General features: G+C 45.6%; 1 protein-coding gene and 1 pseudogene across 9 annotated transcripts in view; both read left to right on the top strand.

The window, feature by feature from the left end:
• The window catches only part of LOC138582666 (protocadherin gamma-C3-like), a 1,158,828-nt gene that overhangs the window by 217,306 nt on the left and 917,574 nt on the right, over nucleotides 1-23,948 (top strand). The window contains exon 1 of one of the 9 annotated variants that reach the window (XM_069654156.1): nucleotides 16,791-19,320. The exons of the other annotated variants lie outside the window; for them this stretch is intronic. Coding sequence (XP_069510257.1) covers nucleotides 16,897-19,320 — 2,424 coding nt within the window. The 5' untranslated portion in view covers nucleotides 16,791-16,896. Of the gene's footprint in view, nucleotides 1-16,790; nucleotides 19,321-23,948 lie in introns of those variants that run through there. 9 annotated transcript variants of the gene reach the window in all.
• On the top strand, nucleotides 13,809-15,923 carry LOC138582479 (protocadherin gamma-A6-like; annotated as a pseudogene).

Raw genomic sequence — 23,948 nt, 5'->3', positions numbered from 1 at the left:
TGCACTCGCTGGATGTGGCTAGAGCGCTGAAGTTCTACGTGGACCGCACGAAGAGTTTTCAGAAGACATCACATCTATTTGTAAACTTTGGACCTGTGAACCAAGGGAAGGCTCTCTCGAAGGCTTCCATTTTCAGATGCCTCTCCGGCTGCATCATGCACTGTCATCGGTTGGCAAACCGACTGTTGCCCGACCGTCCGAGAGCCTATTCGACCAGAGCTATCGCTGCTACCACGGCGTTCTTGCCTGCTGTGCCCCTGCTGGACATCTGGAGGGCTGCTACGTGGAGGTCGATGCACACCTTCACAAGATTCTACTGCGTCGACCGGGATTCCTGGGAGGAGGCCAGGGTGTGCCAAGCAGTGCTGCGCAACCTGTTCGCCTAAGGTGAGCTTGGTGAGGAGATAAGAATTGCTTAATATTGAGTTTTGATGTAATGCTTAATGTTGAGCCTTTGCCACCTCCCGTGGTTGTGCATGTGTGTACTGCTATGTATTCTTATATTCATGAGCATGTGAATCCATGCCAGACCCCATGCTGGAGAAGGAACAAGTTACTTACCTGTAACTGTTGTTCTCCAGCATGGGTCTGGCATGGATTCACATGCGAACCCTCCCTCCTACCCCTCTGCGGCTCTTCACTTGGTCATACTGCCACTTTACGTGCTACCAAATCTGAGGATGGCTGCCAGAGGCGGGGCTTAGGGAGAGGGCAGTCATTGGCTGGGGGCAGTATGACCCAGAAACCAGTGATTGGTTACTACTGAGAAAGACAGATCAGAAACGAAACTGATACTGATTTTTTCTTTACCGAGGATTCCCGGCCTGACGACGGGGAATATTCATGAGCGGTTACCAGACATTTGGTCGAAAAAAATTGGTCGACCAGACAAATGGTCGAACCAATTTGGTCGAAAACCAAATGGTCGAATTTTTTTTTTTATTATTTTCACCTTTTTTTTTTTTTTTTTGGGGGGTCCCCCCCCAACCCCCCAACCCCCTTTTTTTTCTAAAAATCCATTTTTGTAAAAAACGAAAACCCAAAAAATAAATATATAATTAAAAAAAAAATTCGACCATTTGGTTTTCGACCAAATTGCGTCGACCAAATGTCATTCGACCAGTTTTAGGTCGACCAAATGTCTGGACACCTTCATGAGCATGTGAATCCATGCCAGACCCATGCTGGAGAACAACAGTTACAGGTAAGTAACTTGTTCCTTTCATTCCGCCAGGTCAGACCTGGCGGAATGAAAGGCACCCGCGAGCAAAACTCAGAGTTTGTCGATCCGGATACAACGGTACCGGCAAGCTTACCGGTACCGTTGTATCCAGACCGGCAAGCTCTTAATGATGCCCATTTATTGTCTGTAGTGAAAGCTGGTGAAGCTTGAGGTACTTTTACATTACATTGTGAAAACGTAATGAAATCACAATAGCCCATTGATAATGTCATGCAGAATGCCATACACAACTGGCTCTACCATTTAGTTTGTTTGAGTATATGATCATTAGCTATCAAGAAGGACTTTATTTTACGGCCACTTTGTTGTAGGGGCCAGTAAATGTAAATCTGGAGATTCCCACCATTTGCCCTGCCTTGCAGATGTGTATGGTCTCACCACTTGGTTTTCGGACGCATTACCGGCTGTGTTGGAAAGATAGGCAGTGTATTATTAAAATGTGGCAAAGAAATGGAGTTGGTGAAGCTGAGGGATGTGATTTAATACCTCTAATACCTTTGTCATCTATCATGGTTGAATCAGACGAGAACGTAAATGTAAACTTGGTGAATTTATATAAAATTCAGTTTGAATACAATCAAAAGATAAGTCCGGGCCTATTGCGAAATCAGGAGTTGGTCTGCAAGCTACAGCGACATTTGGGAGGTTCGAAGTTGGTCCTCCTTAAGTTTGCCAATGATCCTGCATAAGCAGCTCTTACCCAAAGGCAAAAATGGGCTTGGTAGGTTGTACATTGTGACTGCACTCTATTGGAGAGAATAGGCACGGTCAGATCAAAGCCTAGCAATGTCATTTGTGAATAGGCTCTTTGGAGGTTATTATATATGTATAGTCTTTGGTTTATGCAGAAACATCACAAATTATGCTTTGAAAAGTACAGAAAATAAAAGACACCAGAATAGAAAAGCTAAAACAATTCTCAAAACAATAGCATACACAACTTTGGAATACTAAAGTACGGTAGCATGGCACTCCTGCTCAATGAATAGCTGCTGGCCACTTTTTCTCATTAACACTGTAGGCAACTGTAAGTCTCCAACTAGTGCCGAGTGGAACTGCAGATTAAGAATCCTTGTGTTAATACAGATTCAATTGTCGTGATTGCCTATGATTCAGGCCTGACCCTGAGTCCCTTATCTCCACCCCTTGTGAGGCTTTGACAATTGACCCCTGGTCATCAGTCATTCATGTCTGAACCACCCTAGGCTGACTCCCAGCGCTATGGACATTCAGGCCTAGTTTCTGGTGCTATCAGCATGATTAAACACATATAGTCAGGGAATGTGGATTCTTGACTCGCTCAGAGATAACACTCTGACTCCTTGCGCTAAATATACACTGTCAAAGAGTTATCATTTTGAGGTGTTTAATATGATCTGTTATTTTTGGAGGGTTCTTATCTTTATTATAAAAGCAAGTGCAAAAGCAGATATAAATTAATGGGCCTCATTACAACATAGCCGGCCGCAGAATGAACGGTGCCGGTAAGGGACCGGAACCGTTGATTCCGGGCCGCCACATTACGAGGTCTGCAGCGGGTCCCGCTCTGGACGCCTGGCCAGACCAGACGTGCAGAGTGGACCCGCTAGTAGACCAGGATGCTAACTACGGGCCCGTCATTAACGGGCCCGTTGTTAGCATCCTCCCTATTCCCATTGACCCCTATGGGGGCTCGAATGGGGATGTACCGGGTCTGTGTCCCGCGAAAGGGAATTACCGGGCCCTACAAGGTCAGAATGGCCCGGTAAATCCCCTTTTGCGGGACCCGGACCCGGTACCCGGTTTGGGGTTAGTCATGCCGCTAAAAACGGCATGGCTACCTCTAAACTCGTAATGAGGCCCAATGTATGATCAAACTTATGAATGAGATTATCATGGAAACAACAATTATGTTGAGTATTCAAATAATGAAACAAATGATGTTTAGTTTAAAAACACAGGAATCCCATTTCTCCTGCTACTCTACACTATATGCCTATATTCTCTATGCAATACACTTGTACTCACCTCTGGAGCGAAAATAGCATCAAAGTAAATGGCTCCTTCTGAGGTTGACAGGCATTTGCTTCCTTGGACCTTACTGTCTCTCTCTCCTCTCACCGGCCCCTTTGGTTCAAAGTGCAGGCAAGTCTGCTAGCCTCTTGTGTGGGTCCCTGCTGTGCTGTGCCATATATTTATAAATGAATATGTAACAGTAAAATGGCTGCTTTGAATGTGTGGACATTGTAATGTCCACTTCTTTAACAGTCAATGCGTAATGTGTTACTTTCTTTATCAGAGGTAGAATATTTGTAACATTAAATTATCACATATTTCTGCACGCTATGTCAGGGATAGAATCTTGTTAACCTTTACCAGTCACATCTTACTACAAGCTATGTGACATTGGCTTGCACACGTAAAAAATGACAATGGCGAATCTCCCTCTGATAGCGATTTCCTGTGCTATGTGTATCAGCTCACAATCAGCAGTGTATAGATAAAAACTGTCAACACAACCCTTGTGGTTTGAGAGCTGGGTGGCTGAGACAAGCAACACACCATTTCCTTGTTCTTAGCTAAACTGGGGAATGTACACACAGTTGCCAGCTGAGTTCCTGTCCCTCACGTGATTTGCTACAGAGCTGAGGTAATACAACACAACAGTGCACACATTGTATGCACTATTAATGTTTTGTCTTAAAGTGTCTACCCTATTTTACCAGTGTACAGGTTGTATGGGATATTAAAGCTGTCTTCAGTTGTTCTGAGTTTCTGACGCATGTCACCATGATGTGTTCAATTCCAGTTTGGGATTGTTTCAATTTGTTTATTGGTAGCTCCTTCCTGTGGCATGGTTTTATAGTATTTGTTCAACTTTTCTGTTGGTGTCCCATCACTATGCCAGCTCCACTAGATAAAAACCTGTTCTGTTCCTACAATTGAATATCTAGCAAACCAAACCATTGATTCTCTAAGTGTGCTTCACATATCTCCAAAAACGTACCTATGCAGGAAAAAACATTCAAGGGCTGATCAAACAGCAAACAATCAGGAAAGCTGTTTTCATCTCCATCACCCACCGCTCATACATCAAAGAAACATATATGTTTTTGCGTGGAACATTTCCTGGTGAATGTCATGTTGGTGGTTTGTTAGTACTGAGTGTGGTTATTTAAGATCAGTTGTGGGATTTTTTATTACCTTGTACATTGTCTACAGGTGGAGCGTACAGTCTAGAGACTGATATACAATGACCGTCTCTGATCCCCTTAGAGTCTTTCTCTGCCTGTGTTTGTTCTGTACTGAAACACCACAATTCTCCATGTGCCTTCTTTGCTGGGAGATAAATTACACCACTGCTAAAGAAGTTACTTGGTCCCTCATTCTGTTAGTCTTTCTGTACCTGTTTTTTGGTGTGTGCTTGGACACCACCATTCTCCATGTCCATTTCCTTTGTAGGTGGCAGGATACACCACTCCACTGCTAAAGAAGTTTCTTGAACTTGGAGCTCAGCAGCCTCTGCAAGGTTACTGTTCATTTAATGACCTCATCTTCCTTCATATTTGCATTGAATGACTTCTTTGTTGCCCTAATTCAAATTTTATGTAGTGAAATTGTTCCCTCCTCCCAAAACATACGAAGGGCTGGTATAAACATTGCATTACAGCTGACAATAGACTCTTCCTGCACATTCTTTGACACTTGTTTTGGCATTTTTCATGGTTGTCCTTCTGTTCGAATTCTGAGGGCATACAGGGACTTTCCAGTCCATTGCAGCTCTGGTCTTGCAGTTCTGCCTTGAAGACACTCTATAACTTCCAGGCACATTAGTCACCCTTTTTGAATGAGGCATGTCTGATCTGGGGCTGATATTTTATTACCCATTAATAGGAAAGTGGCATGTTGGCTGCTGCTGCCATAAAACCACTGAGGACAATGGTGGGAGGGGGGGCTTCTTTGTGTCAAACCTTTTTGTAGTTTCTACTTTTCTGTTTTGTTTGACAAGAATAGAAGGTGCCACTGACTAGAGTATCATACTGTCTTTTTTTGTTTAAATGTTTTTATTCTCTAACTAACAAATAAACAAATACCAGACAAGTGTCGCCATGTCATTACAGCGGTACAGGTACATGTCTATTTCAGCATCTTCAATGGGTGTCTGCTTACATTACATGACATGATGGCCCCTCTCGCTTGCTTCTCCCAATGCTTACTTCAATTCGCCGTTCAAGTGTATACATTCAGCCGAGGTTATCTACCTCAGGTTGGAACATATTCCATGTGAAAGTGTTACATGCTTCAATCCACTCTCCCTTTTCATGATTTCCCTTCTGTAGTGCTTTGAGCCACACCGTTGTTTCTGCCAATGCCCATCTTTTTTAAGTCTGCCTGCCAGGTTTCCAGTCTTGGGCTCTCAGCCAGTTGCCATGGCATGGCAATCCTGCATTTCGCTAGTATGCAGATTAAAGGTTTCATTTTGGCATAGTGGGCATTTGGTCTCCCTCTCCTAGGGAACAGTCCCAGCAGGTAATACTCTGGGGGCCATGTCTGCACCTTGAGTTCTGCTTCCCACACCTTTTTCAAAAACAGCTCATAGAGTCTGGAGACCATGTGTCCCCCTTCAGATACATCATACATGGTGTCTAGTATCGCCTTAAACCCTACTTCATCTTGTGGACCAGACCATCTCCTCTTGATTCTTGTAATCATGCCTAAGTGTAATAAGAACTGACCTTCGTGGATGCCATGTTCATCGATCAGGGTCTGGAAGTTTATCAGTTCGCTATCTCTCACAGGTCCCCTATAGTGGCCACTTCTCTATCTTCCCAGTGTCTTCTGTACTGCACCAGTGCACCCTGTTGTTCACCTATTATTGCTGTCAGATGGGTGTGCACCAAATCGGGATCTGGAATGCCCAGGTGTCTCCATATATGTGCCATATATCTTTACCTAGCTGCAGCAGCTGGGAAGGTCGCTCCAAGGCAAGCTCCTCTACCCACAGTACTTCCTTCTGAAAAATATTGCTTCAACTGTGGTTGTAGCAGTAAGGTTTCAAGGGAGGTCTCATTCTCCAGCCATCGCACCACATGTTGCAACTGCCTCGCCAAGAAGTAGCTTTCAAAGTGGGCCTCTTCATCCCACCCTCAGCATAGTTCCTCTGCAGAGTACTCAGAGCGATTCTGTTTCTGCCTCCCTCCCACTGGAATTCCCTCACCTGCTCTTTCAGTTTTTGGAAGAAGGGTGCCGGTATATATTGTACGGGCCGTTAGTAAAGCAGTATAGGAGCCTGGGGAGTACAACCATCTCCAGGAGAGCCGCTCTCCCTGTGACTCTGAGAGGCAGCCTTCTCCAGAACTCCATGGAGCTGGCCACACCATCCACAGTTTTCTGCGTATTGCTCTTATGTGAGATCTCTGGGTCGTGCCATATTACAATGCCCAGGTAGCGAAAGGACTGTGTCTGCCATTTGAGGCCTAATAGGGGCATTGTTTGCTCTCCAAGGGCTCTAAGCCCTGCGAGTGGAAACAGACAGGATTTTTCTCAGTTCACCTTGATCTCTGACACCCTGGCAAACTCGACTATGTCATCCAGCAAGTGTGGTAGGTTGTCCTCTGGCCTGTTTACCTACAGTAGCATGATCCGCGTACAGGAAAATTAGGTGTGCCACTCCATCCAAAACTATTTCCTGCCTCTACATATTTCTTTCTGAGAAACATGGCCAGTGGTTCTATAGCCAGGATATACAGCATTGGTGACATTGGGCAGCCCTGCCTCATTCCCTTTTGCACCTCCCATGCTTCGGAGATCTGCCTGCATGTCTTCACCCTAGCTACGGGAGTAATGTAGATCAGTCTGACCCATTGTAAGAAGATATTATCTATGCCATAATGTGCCTGGGCTGTTAGCAGCCAGTCCCAATAAACTGAGTTAAACGCTTTGACTGCATCCAATGATGCGACTGCGCATTCGTCCCGACAGGTGGGTAGTGCTGTCTATTAGATGGTGTAGCCTTTGCAGGTTCCACGTGGTGTTTCGCCCCGGAACATACCCTGTTTGGTCTGTGTGTACTAAGTCTCCTATTACCCTCTTTAATCTATTTGCTAGGACCGCTGTCAGGATCTTGCAATCCATGTTTACCATGGAGAGTGCCCTATATGATCCAGATCTCTGTGGTGCTTTGCCTGGTTTAAGGATATGTGTAATGGTGGCTTTTCGCAGGCTATTGGGTAGTACTACTAGTTCGTATGCTTCTGCGAAGACACTCTGCAATTGGGGCGCCAGTAAGTCTATATATGTTTTGTAGAACTCTCCTGGGAGTCTGTCTGGTCCTGAAGTTTTGAAATTAGGCAGCTCTCTTATAACTTCACTTATTTCCTCTAGCATCAGTGGTGCGTCCAGCTCGTCTGTCTGGTCCTTCCTGAGTCTCGGCAAGTCTATATGGGACAATGACTCATTCACGTCACTCCTACCTGCTTTTGCCTCATTTGTATACAGGGATTCATAAAAGTCTGAGAATACCTCATTGATCTCTACCTGAGTCCTAACCAAGTTCACTTGTGCGTCAGTAATGGCGCTGATCCCGTCTCCCTGTTCCTCACATCTTCATAGCCACGCCAGAAGTCTCCCCAGCTTGTCTCCCTCCGCATGTAGTCTTTGAGTGTATTTTGCAAAGTCCAGGCGTCCCAGTTTTTCCCATTCCCCTATGTATTCCTGTTTTAATTTTATCAGTCGTCCTGATTCAACCGATGTTTCTTTTTCTGCGCCCTCTTCTTTTTCTATTTCATTTTCTATATCCTCCAGGGCCTTCAGTATTTCTTTTCTGAGGCCTCCCTTTTCCCAATAGCTTTCCCTCACATGACCTCTTTGAATGCGTCACAAACCGCACCCCTTTGTGCTAAACTGTTTGTGTTGATGGTAAAGTATTCCTCGATTTGATCTCTCAGGTAGTCATTGAACGCCTCTTCCTGCAGGGCTTCTGCTCTCAGGTGCCATGTGGGTATCTGGGGCCTCCGGGCCTTGCCCTGCCATGTCAGTGGGGTGTGATCTGATAGTGTCCGAGCCTTGTATTGTATGTGCTCAAAATTCCTCAATGTTTCCTCCCCCGTGAACATATAATCTATTTGTATATGCACCCCATGAGGGGCTGAAAAGTATGAGTAGACTTGCTCAGCCCTGTGTCTTCCCCTCCATATGTCCATCAGTCCTAAATCTCGTAACAGTGCTCTGAGGGTTTTGGCCGGTGGCTCTGGATTTTTGTATTTGGTGTCTGACCTGTGCAGCACCAGATTTAGTGTGCAGTTAAAGTCTCCTCCCCACACCCATGTTGCCTACCTGTACATGGACGTCCTTGTATATAACAATCTAAAGAAGACCATGGTGCCATGGTTTGGAGCGTATGTGTTTACAAAGCAAACCGCCCTATTTTCCCACCATCCATGTACGACGCCCATTATCCCCTCATTATACTTTTTGAACTCCAGGAGCTGGAAAGGGGCTGTTGGTGCGACCCAAATGAGAACTCCCCTTCCATACGCCGAGAAGGGTGAGCCATATAGTTTGCCCACCCATTTCTTAGCTAGTGTGGCCTGCCTCTCTGCCGTCAGGTGTGTTTCTTGGAGCATTGCTTCTGGGATGCCCTTAACGAAAAGGTAGGTACGTATTTGCTGCCTCTTTACATAATTGTTCAGGCCCCTCACGTTCCAGGTGATTATATTAACCCCATCAGATATCGGTATAATGGGTTATGTCCGGGCCTCTTGACTCCCACTGCCCCATCAGTCCGCAAAGTGTCACTACATGCATAATTATGCCCATCTCTGATCTGGGCCATGGTGTGCTCTTATGTTTATCATGGCATGGTCCGATTTCTCCTCTTGTCATCTCCCCTTGATGGTCCCATTCACGCTTACATTCAGCAACTTTGCATTCTCTGTCTGTTTCTCTGTGTTTATAGTTCCACTTGTCTAATAACCAAAGAGTCCCCTGCAATACCTTCCCCTGTGTACCCTCCTCTCCTCCCCCTCCCTCTTTCCTATTCCACTGGTAACTCCCAAAAACAGTGCCAAACCAAAACACTGCCCAGTGTTAATGTTCTTGCTTAGGCCTAGATGCTTCTCTCGCTCCTGTCTCTCCTCCATCAGGCCACTTGCGGCAGCTTCATGTCTCAAAACTGACGTCCAAATGTTTCAACTGGGGTTTGCAGCTGTTTCCCGGGCAGCCGTCTTGCGGCGCCTGCTGTTACTGCAGTGTTGCTGTTTCCACGTACCCGCATTATCCTCATTATATCCTCCACCCTCAGGTGCTTCAGTTCTTGGGGCCTGCATCTAATTGTGTCCAGAGTCAATCTGCTATGATGCATCACCATTTCTATGTGGGAGCTGTGGTATCCCTTGTGTGTCCATTCAAGCCTGCACTTCTTCCATGTCGTCAAAGAAATGCAATCTCTCATTGTGCAATATTTTCAGTTTAGCAGGGTATATTAAAATGTAGCGCAAGTTCGCCCTTCTCAGCCGCTCCTTGACTGGGCCAAACCATGCTCTTTGTTGTTAGACCAGGGTGGTATAATCGGGGAATATTGCCAATTTTGAGGCTCCCCTCTTAATGATTCCCCCTTTTCTAGAAAAGGCAAGGACTTTTTCCTCTGCCTTTATAGTTTAGTATTTTGGCTATTAAAAATCTCGGAGGGGCACCCGATGGGGGTCTCTTCCTTAGTGATCTGTGTACCCTCTCGACCGTAAATCCTCGAGACAGCGTGCCTGGACCCGATTCTTGTAGCAGCATGTTTTCGACGTACTCTGTGGGGTCTCTCCCTTCTTCTCCCCGGGGGAGTCCAAGTATCCTTATGTTATTCCTGCAGGCTCTCGCTTCCGCATCTTCTGTGCAGTGTTTCAGGGTCTTCACCTTTTCTCTCAGTTCTTCCATTTGGGTCTGGGTGTATGCTATTTTCATTGTATTATCTTGCACTTCCTATTCTGCTGTGCCCAGGCGGTCTGCGAATCCTCTAACGTCCAGTCGCAGTAGGCCTAAATCTACAATGACCGAGTCAATTTTGTACTCCAACGCCGTCTTCAGCGCTGCTATAGCTGCCAAAATTGGGCCCTTTTCTTGCATGGTCACCTGCTGTGTTGTGGTCAACCCTGATTGTTCTCCCTGCTGATTCGGATTGGTGTCCTCCTTTTATGCATAAGCTTCCATAACAGTTTGCCTGCCCTTTCCTTTTTTGCTTTTGTCTGCCATCTGTATTCAGTGTGCGTGCAAGGTTCCCTGGCCACTGTGGTTTGTCGCTTTTTATATTTGCTTGGGGTGAGTACCTCCTGTGCACTTTCAGCTCTTTACATGTGGGTGTTAGTGTCACCCTCTCTCCTGGTCAATGGGAACTCAGCACACTCTGCACCCCTATAGTTGTTAGTCTTCAATACCCTCCCTTGCACCCATGCCCGACCGCTTATACGATCTTCCTCAGTGGTTGGACCAGTTGCACACCACAGGACCTCCCGCTAGACTCTAAGCGCTGCCTCCGGGCACTCCCCTCACCAGCCACCATGGGACGTGGTCCACGGGCCATGACCCTTTTCAATGTGTGGATGGGGCCAGGGTCACGTAATAAATTGTGTGTATGGGGTAGGGAGTCACTTTCAGTCTGCTGTTTTGTGTCCCCTCCCTGGTGCACTCTGTATTCTGGTCTTCCCAGCACCTGGGGGGCTCCCGCCAATCCTTCTCACCTAATTCTCCCTACCCCCAGACGAAGAGCATTTTCCCACTGGCCTGCCGTCTCAGGAGGCTTGGTCTTCAGCCCTCAGCAATCCGCTCTGTGTTTTGCACCCTCTGGGGGTTCAGGCACCCCGCGGTCTCTCGCTTCCTTCACCGCTCTTGCTGCCTTTGCCTTCTCTCTCAGGGAGGTGCATGGTTCGGGTCTCGGTGGGGCCACACTCTGTCTTGCCTGCATGGCTTCACTTAGTCGGCTGTGGGTTCTTCGTGGCGATCGTCCGCAAGAGCTCGTCCCTCTTTGCTTCTATTGTGAGTGGGCGGGCAGCCTCCCAAGTGCAGTGGTCGCCCGTCAAGTGATTCCTGCCTCCGACATCAGTCTTTTCTGTCCCACAGGCCGAGGGCGCCATGCCGGATTTTCCGCACCTCAGAGACATACGGCTCTTCCCCCTCATCTAGGACCTCTTGAGCCACGAAACTTTCTCTGGCAGCTCCTGTGCGATTCCTTTGCCCAATACTTCTTTTATTCGAGCGAGTGAACGGGTGGAGAGCTTATCTTTGGCAGATCACGCGGGAGCTCATGGTAGCATCTTCCTTATCGCATGGCTGCTGGCCACGCCCCCACCAGTGTCCAACCGCTTGTGCACCATTTGATGGTGGACAGATATCCATCTCGTTTTCAAGATTGGAGCATATTGTCTGATCCTTGAAACCCTGGGTGATATATGTAGCCAGATGTTTATTCTGGTGTATTGGCTGTAAACCCTGTAATTACCCCCAAGATATCATCCCTTCCTGTTCAAACCACAGCTGCTGCTTCTGGGTGCTCTGTGAGAAGGAAGAATCTTGAACTCAACATGTGGGTTTTCTTATATTTCTGGTTGTGTTTATTCATTGGGAATAGAAAGGGTTTTCTCAATCGAAAATCATGTTTGTAATGTCACATGCGGCTCTGGTGCCAGAGGGATGGAGAAATGATCTGGCAATGCCTGCTCATTGGCCAATACTGCTAAGCGGCACTGCACAGGGGATACTCTCTGTGAAACAGGGAGGGGATCAACTGGTGATGCGATACTCCATGTGATTGGAAATGTAAAGCCAAGAGATTAAGATCGGGCCCCTGAAGGAGAAGGAATACGTGTAGTGTTGCTGGAAGCTCGGTCCCTATTCAGTGTTCATTAAAGATATAAGGAGTTGGTTCTTTTAATTGGCATTACATTGATAGAGAATAGTAATTGACTACACTCTCTCTAGTAGCCAGCCTTTTGATTATTGTTTGTCTACAACACACACGTCAATCACTGACAGACTGTCATCCCTTGTGCAACTCTGGTAATTATGAGGGCACTGGCAAGACATGAGGAGAGTTTCACTTTGAGGTGCATCAACAGACATGATGCGCTGTTTTAAACAAGATGTCTTTTCTGAGCTGTGCATGCTTAAACTAATTTGACAATCATCTCGTTTTATTTATTCATATCACTTTGGTGTGAGTCCACTGAAAAATAAATGATTGATGTTTAAAAACATACCCTACAAAATCGAAGGTAATCAGATTTCTCAGATGAACACCATAATCATTCCTATTCCTGACAAGCCTGAAAAGTCGCTTATTTTAAAGTTGACTGGAGGTATATGACTTACGTTACAATATAAAGAATAGATACTAGCATCTGGGAAGAGCAGAGAGCTAATCAGATGGCTCTGTATGTGAGCATTAACCAGTTCTATGGGTCGCCATTCTGTGGCTTCTGATTAGCTACACTCCACGCTCCATGCCTCTAACCGGCTACGCGTCTCTCTGGTGTGGTGTGCATGGCTTCCCTCATCAAGGCTGCCTCTGCTTCCTCCTCACATCTCCTTTGCCACCCCCCCCCCCTTGGTGCGCCACTCCTGCACATGCACCACAGCTTACACCACTGAACCTAGGTCCCCTCTTTACATATGGTGTGCAGGTTTAATGATCCCTCTGGCTTCCTGGCCTTGTCATGACTGAATATACTTATCTCTGAATTTACAGTGTTAGCCAAACCCTCATCATTGATTGTAAGGTGGATGTAACACCCAGACGCTCTCACTTTGTTGATAATCGAATTATTAATGGCTCTCACCGCGAGGCCATTAACCGCCAGTAGAGCATGCAAGCGCAGGCTGTAAGGCTATAAACTTCCTCAATCACAAGGCGATAGCAAAGTGGCACAGGGCGTTCTATGAAGGACCCACATGGCCTCACGGGTTTTGCATTGCTAAACCCTTTGAGGCAAAAGGAATAATTGTATCACTTGATTTTGTCATAAAGCGGTAAAGGGAACATGTGTTAACCAGGGAATGGGTTTGAATCCCGCCGGCATGTTCTTAAGTTTACCTTTCTCGGGCTCACACTACCGTTTTGTAGTAATGGAGGGGCACTTACCATTCAGTACTTCTAGTATATTTTAAGGAGATCCTCTTTGTTAAACTTTCTTGTTTTTATAATTGCGGCAGTAAATCAGTGCTGTGCGTGTTACAGAGATAGTCACAAACAAAGTAACATTTTGAAATTGAAACTCACAGCTTTTGTTGAAACTTTATTTGCGACCAATATAGAAAGAAGAAATCATAATATATTTTTGAATATTTTAGATCATGAATATATATAAATGCATGCACAGAAAACGTTGCGTTTATCTGTACAACACATTTCTGGTTGTTTTGAGCTGCTGTCCTTGTTTTGAACACTGGGCATCGCTGTTCACCAAATAAAGGGAGTAATAAAGAGCTCTGTAGAACAGACCACGTGCTATTAACACCAAACGAAAGGTCCAAGGCTTTCTGAGCATACAGTCGATGGAAGCACAGAAAAACAGTGAGTGATATTCTGAGGAGCTCCTGTACCGTAATGTCTACGACACCGAGAGGCTGCGACCCCCGGGCTCCTCTGCTGCTCGTCGCTGCAATGCTGGCAGTCTGGGGAGCCGCTTCTGGGCAGCTACGTTATTCCATTCCCGAGGAAATGAAGAAAGACTCTTTTGTGGGAAACGTGGCTCTGGATCTGGGGATGGACCCCCAGGAGTTATCAGAAGGGGGAGCCCGCATCGTGTCCAGAGGTAGGAAGCAGCATTTTGCTCTCAATGCAAACACCGGGCGCTTATACACCAATGAACGGATTGACAGAGACGAGATTTGCGGGCACGTCGTTCAGTGTCTTTTAAATATAGAGATTTTTTCTGAGAACCGCCTCCAAATGTATGCAGTGGATGTAGAAATTCAAGATATAAATGACAATTCCCCCACATTTTTTGTTGTTGAAAAGGTGTTGCAAGGAATTGAAAGCACATCCCCTTGAACTCGCTTTCTGCTGCCAGATGCTCAAGATGCAGATGTGGGGGTGAATTCTCTGCAGAGCTAACAGCTCAGTGCAAATAAAAACTTCACCCTGGATGTGAAGAATAGAACCGATGGCACAAAATCTGCAGAGCTGGTGCTGGAGAAATCCCTGGACCGGGAGGAGCAGGAAGTGCACAGCTTAACCCTCACAGCCAATGATGGGGGGGACCCGGTCAGGTCAGGCACAGTGCAGAGAAGTGGTACTGTCCTTGATGCTAATGACAACACCCATGTGTTTGACAAGCCTGTCCATATGATCGGCGTAAAGGAAAACATGCCTGCAGGCACTGTCGTGGGCACCATCAAAGCCACTGACATTGACCATGGATCAAATTCAGAAATAACCTACTCATTTAGTAACATTAAGGAAAGAGCACTACACAAATTCAGACTGGATCCCAAGACTGGAGAAATATTGTTACTGGATACCTGGATTTTGAAGAATTTAAATTTTATGAATTTGAAATCCATGCCAGTGATGCTAGGAGAATGTCATCAAACTGTAAAATGTCAATCGAGGTGATTAATATAAACGAACGCCCCAGGGATCTTGATGACCTCGCTGCTACAGCCCTCCAGAAACAATCATCGCTCTCCTGGAGGTATTTGACAGGGACTCAGGCGTGCCTGTTAAGGTAACCTGTTCCCTCCCTCTTCACCTCCCCTTTCAGTTAAAGCAGTCAGTGGGGAGTTACTACAGTTTAGTAACTGATGGAGTTTTGGACAGAGAGCAGGTGCCACAATATAACATAACAATTACAGCCACAGACAGTGGAATACCCCCACTTTCTAAAACCAAACCAAAACCATCAACCTTCAGATTACAGATGAAAATGACAGTCTGCCAGTATTTGACCAACTATCCTACAGCACCTACATCATGGAAAATATACTTCACAGCACTTCCATTTTCACTGCCAAGGCAACAGATTTGGATTGGGACAAGAATGCCAGGATCAGTTACTCCATCGTTGATCGACACATTGGGGATGTGCTGTTGTCTTCCTACATATCCATTAATTCTGAATCTGGCGTCATCTATGCACTTCAGTCCTTCGACTTTGAAAAGTTCAGAGACTTTCAGATCCAAGTGAAGGCCCAAGATGGCGGCTCCCCAGCTCTGGCGAGTAATGTCACTGTGACATTCTTTATACTGGATCAGAATGACAACACTCCTGAAATATTATACACCTCAGCCCCCACGGATGGCTCCTCTGGGGTGGAGATGGCGCCTCGCTCCTCTGAGCCGGGGTATCTGATCACTAAGGTGGTGGCTGTTGATGGGGACTCTGGGCAGAATGCCTGGCTCTCCTACCAGCTGCTGAGGGCCACAGACCAGGGCCTGTTTACTGTAGGTCTCCATACTGGGGAAATCAGGACTGGCCGCCCTATTATGGAGAAATACGCCATTAAACGCTATCTGGTGGTGTTGGTGAGGGACAATGGCCAGCCTCCTCTCTCTGCCTCAGTGACAGTCACCATAGTGATGGCTGACAGTATGCCAGAAATGCTCCATGACGTCAGTATTAGCTTGCCCGTGATGTCCTCAATGGTAACAGTGACAGGCCTTCAGGCCGCATCTTTCCCACAGTTCCTAAACAAATATGTAAATGTTGTCTTTGGATAGGCAAAGAAGGGTTATCCGAAGTCGCTATTTAAAATATTGAAATGATTAAACTCTTGATCAAGCACGAATCAGATTATCAGGGTCACGATCCATCACAATGCTCTCTTTTACCGAAGTACAATATGAAAAGGTTGCTACATGTCTTTGCTTTTACAAGATAGTGTTTATTTTCTGGAGCCGTCCCGTGTGTAAACACTTAAAAGCAACACTTTGCATGAACCACCAATGAGTTTGCACCAGTCAATCTACACCCCGTCTGTAAAACCACTGATTACATTTTACACGTCAATAGTATTTTCGTTTAAACACTCGTCCGTTTTCTCTAGAGTTGACCTGGTGAGATGCACAGGTGTGCACTACGTGCGTCTGATGTACACATGCAGGATCCCCCAGAGAGCTCGTGTGTGCCGTGTGCCCTGCATTGCTTCGATAGTTAGCCAGCTAGAGACATGTCTCGCTTTATTCCGAGGTGCGGTGCATTTACTACTTCATAAACTCCCATGTTAGCCCTTCTTGAAACCATTGCTCCCTTTTAAAAGTATTTTTTTGATTTATTAATTCTGTGTGCATCTTCATCATCCTTATGCACGTGCATAAAACACAGAGTTGTGAGTGGAGCGTATTAATATAGCGGTTTGTTGGGTAGAGTTTGGAAATCGAAATATGTTGGAAAGGTTATACACTTCCATGAGAACACCCTAGTTTTCTTACGCAGTTTCTTAGGATTTATGAAAATTGGTTGAGCTCCCAGCAATTTGGTGGAAGTGCCACAAGGTGTCGCTGTTGTCTACAGTCTTGCCCGAGTCCCAAATGTTGCTCCACTGGAACCTCCAGAACCCATTACTCAGTGGAAAGGGAAAGCAGCAACAGTTTGGGTTGTGTTGTGCGAGCTACATTTCCAGCAGAAACCCTCCTGCGTCTTTTTCAGCGATCGTTGGTTTTGAAAGACAGCACTGAAAGCGCAGCACTGATTATGCCTGAGATGGGAGCTTGCCCCCGAAGAACCGGAGTGGGCGGCACGCGGCAAGTACTGCTTTCTTTGTTAATATCCTGTTTCTTTGAGACTATTCCTGGACAGATAACGCATTCAATTGCCGAGGAAATGGGCAGAGGGTCAACTGTGGGAAACATTGTCAAGGATTTGGGGATAAACTCGGGGCATTTGTCTGACAGGAAACTGCGACTTGTTTCTGCTGCTGAGAATCAATATTTTACACTAAATGCCGACACCGGAACCCTGCACGTGAGTGACAGAATAGACAGAGAGGAGCTGTGTGGGGAGGCCCCCAGCTGTGCACTCAAATTCGAGGTTATTGTTGAAAATCCAGTAAATATATTTCCAGTGGAAGTCCTTATCCAGGATATCAATGACAACCCCCCCAGATTTTTAAAAGATGCAATTGATTTAGAAATTATAGAAACGACGTTGCCAGGAGCCCGGATTTCTCTTGGGAATGCCCGAGACCCGGATATTGGCATCAATGCCCTGCAGGGCTACACGCTGAGCCCCAACCCGCATTTTATTCTTAATGAGAACGTTCGCAACAATGGAAACAAATACGCAGAATTGGTACTGGAGAGTGCATTAGACCGTGAAAAAGAAAGCCACCATCACCTGATTCTGACTGCCTACGATGGGGGCGATCCGGTGAGATCCAGCAACGTGGACATTAATATTAAGGTGCTTGATGCCAATGACAACTTCCCAGTGTTCACCCAAGAGACCTACAGAGCCGCCATCAGTGAAGGAGCTGCAAATAACTCACTGGTGCTGCAGGTGACGGCCACAGACAGCGACGAAGGCTCCAATGCAAGGGTCACCTACTCATTCGGTGGCTTGAAGGGTAATGTTCACAGTGTCTTCAGTCTGGATGCAGACAGTGGAAAAATTAAAGTTAAGGGCCCCCTCGATTTTGAAAAGACCAATTCATACACCATAGCAGTGGAAGCCAAGGATGGCGGGGGGCATGTTGCTGACACTATGGTAATTTTAGAGGTTATTGATGAAAATGACAATTCCCCAGACATAACATTAACTTTGTTTTCTTCTCAAATCTCAGAGGACTCGCCACTGGATGCTGTGGTCGCACTTATCAATGTTGATGACAAAGATTCGGGAGTTAATGGTGACGTTGTCTGTAACATTCAAGAGCATCTGCCATTTAAATTAGTATCATCATCCGGGAAGTATTACAAGCTTGTGACTGCCAACACCCTGGACAGGGAAACTGCCTCAGAGTACAATATCACAGTCACAGCCACAGACAAGGGCTCTGCTCCACTAGCCACAAGCAGAACCATCCGAGTGCAACTGTCTGATATAAATGACAACTCTCCAGTTTTTGACAAATCTTCCTATCAGATCTATGTCCCAGAGAGCAATCCACCTGGTGTTTCCATTTCCAAGGTAACCGCATCTGATTACGATGTAGATAAAAACGCTCGAATCACTTATTCCATCCTAAATAATTACAAAGTCCCTCTGTCCTCCTACATCTCCATTAACTCCCAGACGGGTGTCATCTACGCCCAGCGCTCCTATGACTATGAGCAGCTCAGGGAGTTTGAGTTCCAGGTGAAGGCTCAGGACTCTGGCTCTCCTCCTCTCAGCAGTAATGTCACTGTGAAGGTATTTATAGTGGATCAGAATGATAACCCTCCAGAAATCCTCTACCCAGCGCTTGGAGCAGATGGTTCTGCATTGTTTGAGATGGTCCCTGCTTCCTCTGATAAAGGTTACTTGATAACAAAAGTAGTAGCTGTGGATGCAGATACAGGACATAATGCTTGGCTGTCCTACCACCTGCTCAAAACACCAGAACCGTCACTGTTCAAAATTGGGCTGTACACTGGAGAAATTAGGACATCAAGGATCATCTTGGAGAAAGATGTCATGAAGCAGGAAGTGGTTATCTTGGTGAAGGACAACGGACAGCCTCCTCTTTCAGCAACGGTTTCTCTGGACATGTTGTTAGCAGACAGCATGCAGGAGGCGCTCCCTGAGCTAAGCAGCAAGCCCAGTGTCACAGACGATCAATCTGACATCGAGGTCTACCTAGTGGTAGCTTTGGCCTTGATTTCTTTTTTATTCATTTTAACCCTGATGCTTGTGGTGATTTTCAAATGCAGGAAACCCAACCAACCCAGGATGTTTGAGTCCATCTTCCCCACTCTTTACCCTCACCTCGATCCAAGACTCGCATCCAATTACCAAAATGGGACTCTGCCTCTGCCTTACACTTATGAGGTCGCCGTGGCCCTGGATTCTGAGCAGAATGAGTTCACTTTTCTCAAATCCAATCAAGAGGTCTGCACAGACATTCTTCTTTCTGGCAATGATTCCGGGATTGGCAATGAGTCTCTGGGAGGAATTACAGGCATCAACATTTTGGATAAGGTGAGAAATGTTTTCTTTTGTTTGGAGAGCAATATACGTTTTGTTTTGTCTTTGCTTCAATAGTGGGAATATATACGTGGTGTTTATTTGTTCCCCATAAAATCCTTCAAGTAGGTAATTGGGGTGTGTATTACCTGTTAGAATACTAAAGTGCAGGTGGCCACAACTCACTTGCCAATGTATATCACTCCCCTTAATTCATTTGGTAAAGAACGTAGGCATCCCTTCATGCAGACTTCATACGTTTCCAAAATGTGTTTTAGTGGCAAGTGTTTCTTCTATCGGACATAGCATTGCTGTATTTATGTCCTTAACTTGAAGCTTAATCAGCGTCTTTCATGGTGTGTGTCAAATTAGTTATTTGCAGTTCTTTAAGTGGGTTGCTCAATCGATGCGGGCTCCCGTTAGGACGCATGGCCTAGTGTACTTAAGCCACGACCCCTAACAAGAGTCCCTCATCGCCTAAGGTGGGGGGGCTGGTTAAAACAAGGTAGGATGAGGTGCACTGACATTATTACCTTTAGTGCACCAAAAGGAGGGACTGGGCGCATCAAAGTTGTGACAACAGTGTGCCGCAGCCCATCATGCAGCAGGCAGCCCTTTCATTCAAGGAGCTGCATGGTTGAAGGGTTGCCTGCAGACCGCGCAGGCAACCATTTAAGCAGGTGGCTCCTTGAGTGAAAGGGCTTCATGATGCATGATGACTCTGTACTCATGAAAAAGGAAGAAAGCTGGAGTGCCCGGCTCTCCTTTTGTTTCTCAGTAGTCATCACGTAGCATGAAGACCTTTAACCGTGTGATTAAACGGTTTCATGCTGCATGATTCTTTACGCAGAAACAAAAGGAGAGCCGGGCACTCAAGCCCTCCTTCTGTTTCTGAGTACAGAAACATCATGCAACATGTTTAGCTGAAGGCTGCACAGTTAAAAGGCTGACTGCAGGTGTTCGTACTTCATAGTTAGAAAAAAGAAAAGGCAAAGCCTTTGTAAGAGTGGTAATGTGATGTAAGAGTTACTCAGCATGTCTAGGGTTTTAAGTGCCCTGCACGTCTTTTTTGACATCTGGTAGAGTCTTTCTTGGGCTGGACAGGTCAGGCTGATAAATCCACCCTTCCGGGCTTGTGCACCAACAGCTCTACTGATTTGGGTCGTCGTGACAGTGGGTCAGACTCTTTCAATGTTTTTTGACACACATATTTAAAAAAAACCACAAAAATATCCCCCTCACTCTCTGTAATGTGACCCTAGCCCAGCTGCTTTTTCCAGGCTTTCAGCTGCAGCCTGGTCCCTCTCCATAACTGTACTAGTTGGTGCCGGGTTGAGATTCTGGGGGGGAGGGGGGTTCTTCTTTTTCCTCAACTCTCCTCTTCACACCATTTATTCCCCCCACCTCTCCTTACACCTTCCTTCCTCTTCTCGTCCCTTCATTCCATTCTTTTTCTCTATCTTAGCCTTGGTTTTCGCTCTTTGTTCCCTGGTTGCGATTTTCTAGCTTCTTCGCTATTCAGCAGCACAGTGTGTGCCTTTTCCTTAACAACACCCTTTTCTATCGCCTCTGCTTCTTCTTTTACTTATCTTTCTTCCACTATCTACCTTGAGTTCCTCCTTCTACACATCTGTTTGTTTATCGTTCACCTCCCCTATTCTTCCCATTCCCACCCGTTCCTCTTTTATCTTCTCTCTCCCACCTTCCCTCTTCTCCACACCTCTCCTACTCTTTCTCATACTTCTGTTCCTTTCTATCCCATCTCTTCTCTCCGCCTATAATCCTCTTTCTCCCACCTGTACTCTACACTCCCCCACCTCTACCTCCAGTTCGCTGTTTCGCCTTACTTCTTCGCTGGACTACCATGCCCAGAATCCCTCCTCAGTCTGTGCACTGATGACTTCCACACTAGTTATCCTCCCCATTACTCTTCCATCACTGCACCCCAACAGGCTTGAGTTCATCGACTGCACAAGGGACTTCAGGTGTGAGCGTGAGCGATGATTGGTCGGTGCTCATGTGAACTGAATATTTTATAGGTGTTCTCACTCAGCAGCACATGCAGCAGCTCTGTTAGCCAGTGTGATAAAACATCCAGCCACCATCTTTCATTCCCTTCCAATGTGGTGACTGTGAATGTTGCATCGAAGGTCTAGAGTCTCCCGTTTTCTGTTCTGGCACGTCACCGTAAAACCCTAATAGTTTCATGTGGGAACAAGCAGAAGGGGCAAGGTGTCCACACCATGTCGTGAGCTGCACTTTTGAGTTGCTGTCTTTCCATGAACCAAGCCCCTATTTGGACAAACTGCAGGTACTTTGAGAGGTGGCCATCTGAGCTGCAAGACCTGTGTTGGTATTCTTGCCTTGAACCTAGTGATATGATTTACTTATATGAATTCCTGGGCACAGGATGGTAGGGAAAATCTCACAAGGCTAGGGATGGAATTCGGTGGGGTGGAGGATCCAACATACCCTCCGCTTGGATGTACTCAGCGGGTGGTGGTCCCCGGCCCGCAGGCTCTCACTTGTCTCAAAGTCTGGCCTCGAATAAGGCTTTTGACATGGTGGGTAGGTTCCTCTTTGTGCCCAGTCCCAAAGTAAGGGGCATAATTCTCTGGTAAATGACTGCTGGAGTTTCCTTCAGCTTGTCCTTATTTACTTTACCTGTTACCCAATATTCTTCATGTATAACTTACCTTATTTTAGCTCCAGAATTCGAATTTTCTCCTTATTACTGTTGCCGTAAAACTTCTCTCTCTAATATTCTCATCAAAATGCTAACAACAATTTATTATAAAACTGTTTTAAAATTTTGAAAAATGTTTTCAATTATTTCTTATATTTTGTAATACTTTTTCTTTCAGCCTAACATCCCTTTATTTTCTTTCTATTTCTTCTCAGCATTTTGTCCGAGCCAGGATCTTTACTTCATATTGGTCTAGATTTACTTGTTACTATTGTGTTGCCTTAAACGCTCCAATCATTTCAATTATTAAATGGCAGAAATATAAAAATGTGTATTCATGCATCTGCCATCAAAGGGTGCCAGGCTAAGAGAGTTTGAAATAAAATGGACATTGGTAAAGGGAGCAATGTAAAAGTCATGTGCAGTCACCATGCCCTCTCTGCTCAGCGGCACAGGTTCATAAACACATCGGGTACAGCTGTGCTTTGCAGACTTACACTGTACAGGCATGCTTAGTGTGAACAACTTCTTCCAAGTGTCGCCAGTGAAGAGAGGCGGAAGGAATGTTCAGCTAGAACCTAGGGAACCTCGAGTTTTCCGACATTTGGAGCACATAAAACATCCGTGCCTTCAAGTAATCTGGTTAAGTCAGAAGAGAAAGAGAGATCTTTATAGATCTAGAGTTAAAAGCCTTGGTAGTCTAGGATCTTCCCCCCAAGCATTTATTTATTTATGAAGCACGCTAGGCCCAGGGGCATCAAGGCTCATGTCTTCTGTGGTTGGCTGCTGGTAAAGAGGATTTGTATACCTGCTCTTAGTTGTCTGGTTGACGTTCAATACTAGAAGACTATGGGGAGTTACTGAGGTACAATTCAGTCAGTTGCATGGCCATATGCCATTGTCAGAGTCTTAATGGCTCGAGAGTTGTGGTCTGAGCACCAGTGGGAAAAAATGAGCTGGAATGCCTGGTTCCTTGCATGTGGGAATTTTAGCAGTGATTTGGTAGGTAGGCCAGTCCAGATCCCATTACATCATTAAAGGCGGGACACGACTACTGCTAATGTCACTGCAATCCAGCAGGTGGAGAGTAAGAGGGAAAGATCCCACGCAGGATACTGTAAAGAATATTTAATCCAGCACTGCAGCCAAGTCAATGCCTGGTCAGGGATGCTGAATGAAAAACCCTTATTGATATATCTTGATGTCCAGGTTCATACTCTGGATGACAACCCTCATATAACACCCCTCTCTCGGAATCCCCCTGACCCCACTGAGCCAAGAAGTAGTTCTGTTTTGCAAGTTAAAAGGTTTATTTGAGAAGTAAAGCAATATATATCTATCACACTTTTATAGGAATTAATAATTAATATCACACTTAAAAATATGAGCAGTAGTGAACAATGAATAATGTTCTAATAGTAAACTGATTTGGTTACTCAGGAATAGTATAACAGATAAGGTAGCAAACTTAGGAGTAGGAACTGAAGAACAAGGTGGTAATGAATGCTTTATGTAAGCTCAGATGGGTGCAAGATTCAATGGAAATGCAGTACAGAAAATACTCAATATGGTTTCAACAAAACAATGTAACCCCTTTTCTCTGGCAATCCAATCCCCCCCCCCTTTATGCAATGTAAGGAAATGGGAGGAAAAGCACACAGTTCAGGTATACAATCACAATGTAATTCAGTTCAGTTCCCCCCCAGCACTCTTAAAGAAAACAGATAGGAGTTTTGAAAACAAAACACAGGCCCAAATGTTTTAATATGGTATGCAAGGAAGAGAAAAGTAGGCTGAAAAAGGCTTTTAATTCCTTTTAGGAGTTCAGGTGAGTGGTATCTAGTTAATATTAGCTCAGGCTCACCCTAGCAATGATTCAGGGATAGTTTTTATGAGGCAAACGATTTTTCTCAGAGGAAAGCAAAAGCAGCTATCTTTTTGCAAGTCTCTAGGACAA

The sequence above is a fragment of the Ambystoma mexicanum genome, chromosome 3q (assembly GCF_040938575.1).
Source record: "Ambystoma mexicanum isolate Mex_15411 chromosome 3q, UKY_AmexF1_1, whole genome shotgun sequence".
Taxonomy (NCBI): Eukaryota; Metazoa; Chordata; class Amphibia; order Caudata; family Ambystomatidae; genus Ambystoma; species Ambystoma mexicanum.
The sequence above is the reverse complement of the archived record's forward strand: the minus strand, read 5'-3'. Positions and strand labels throughout refer to the sequence as shown.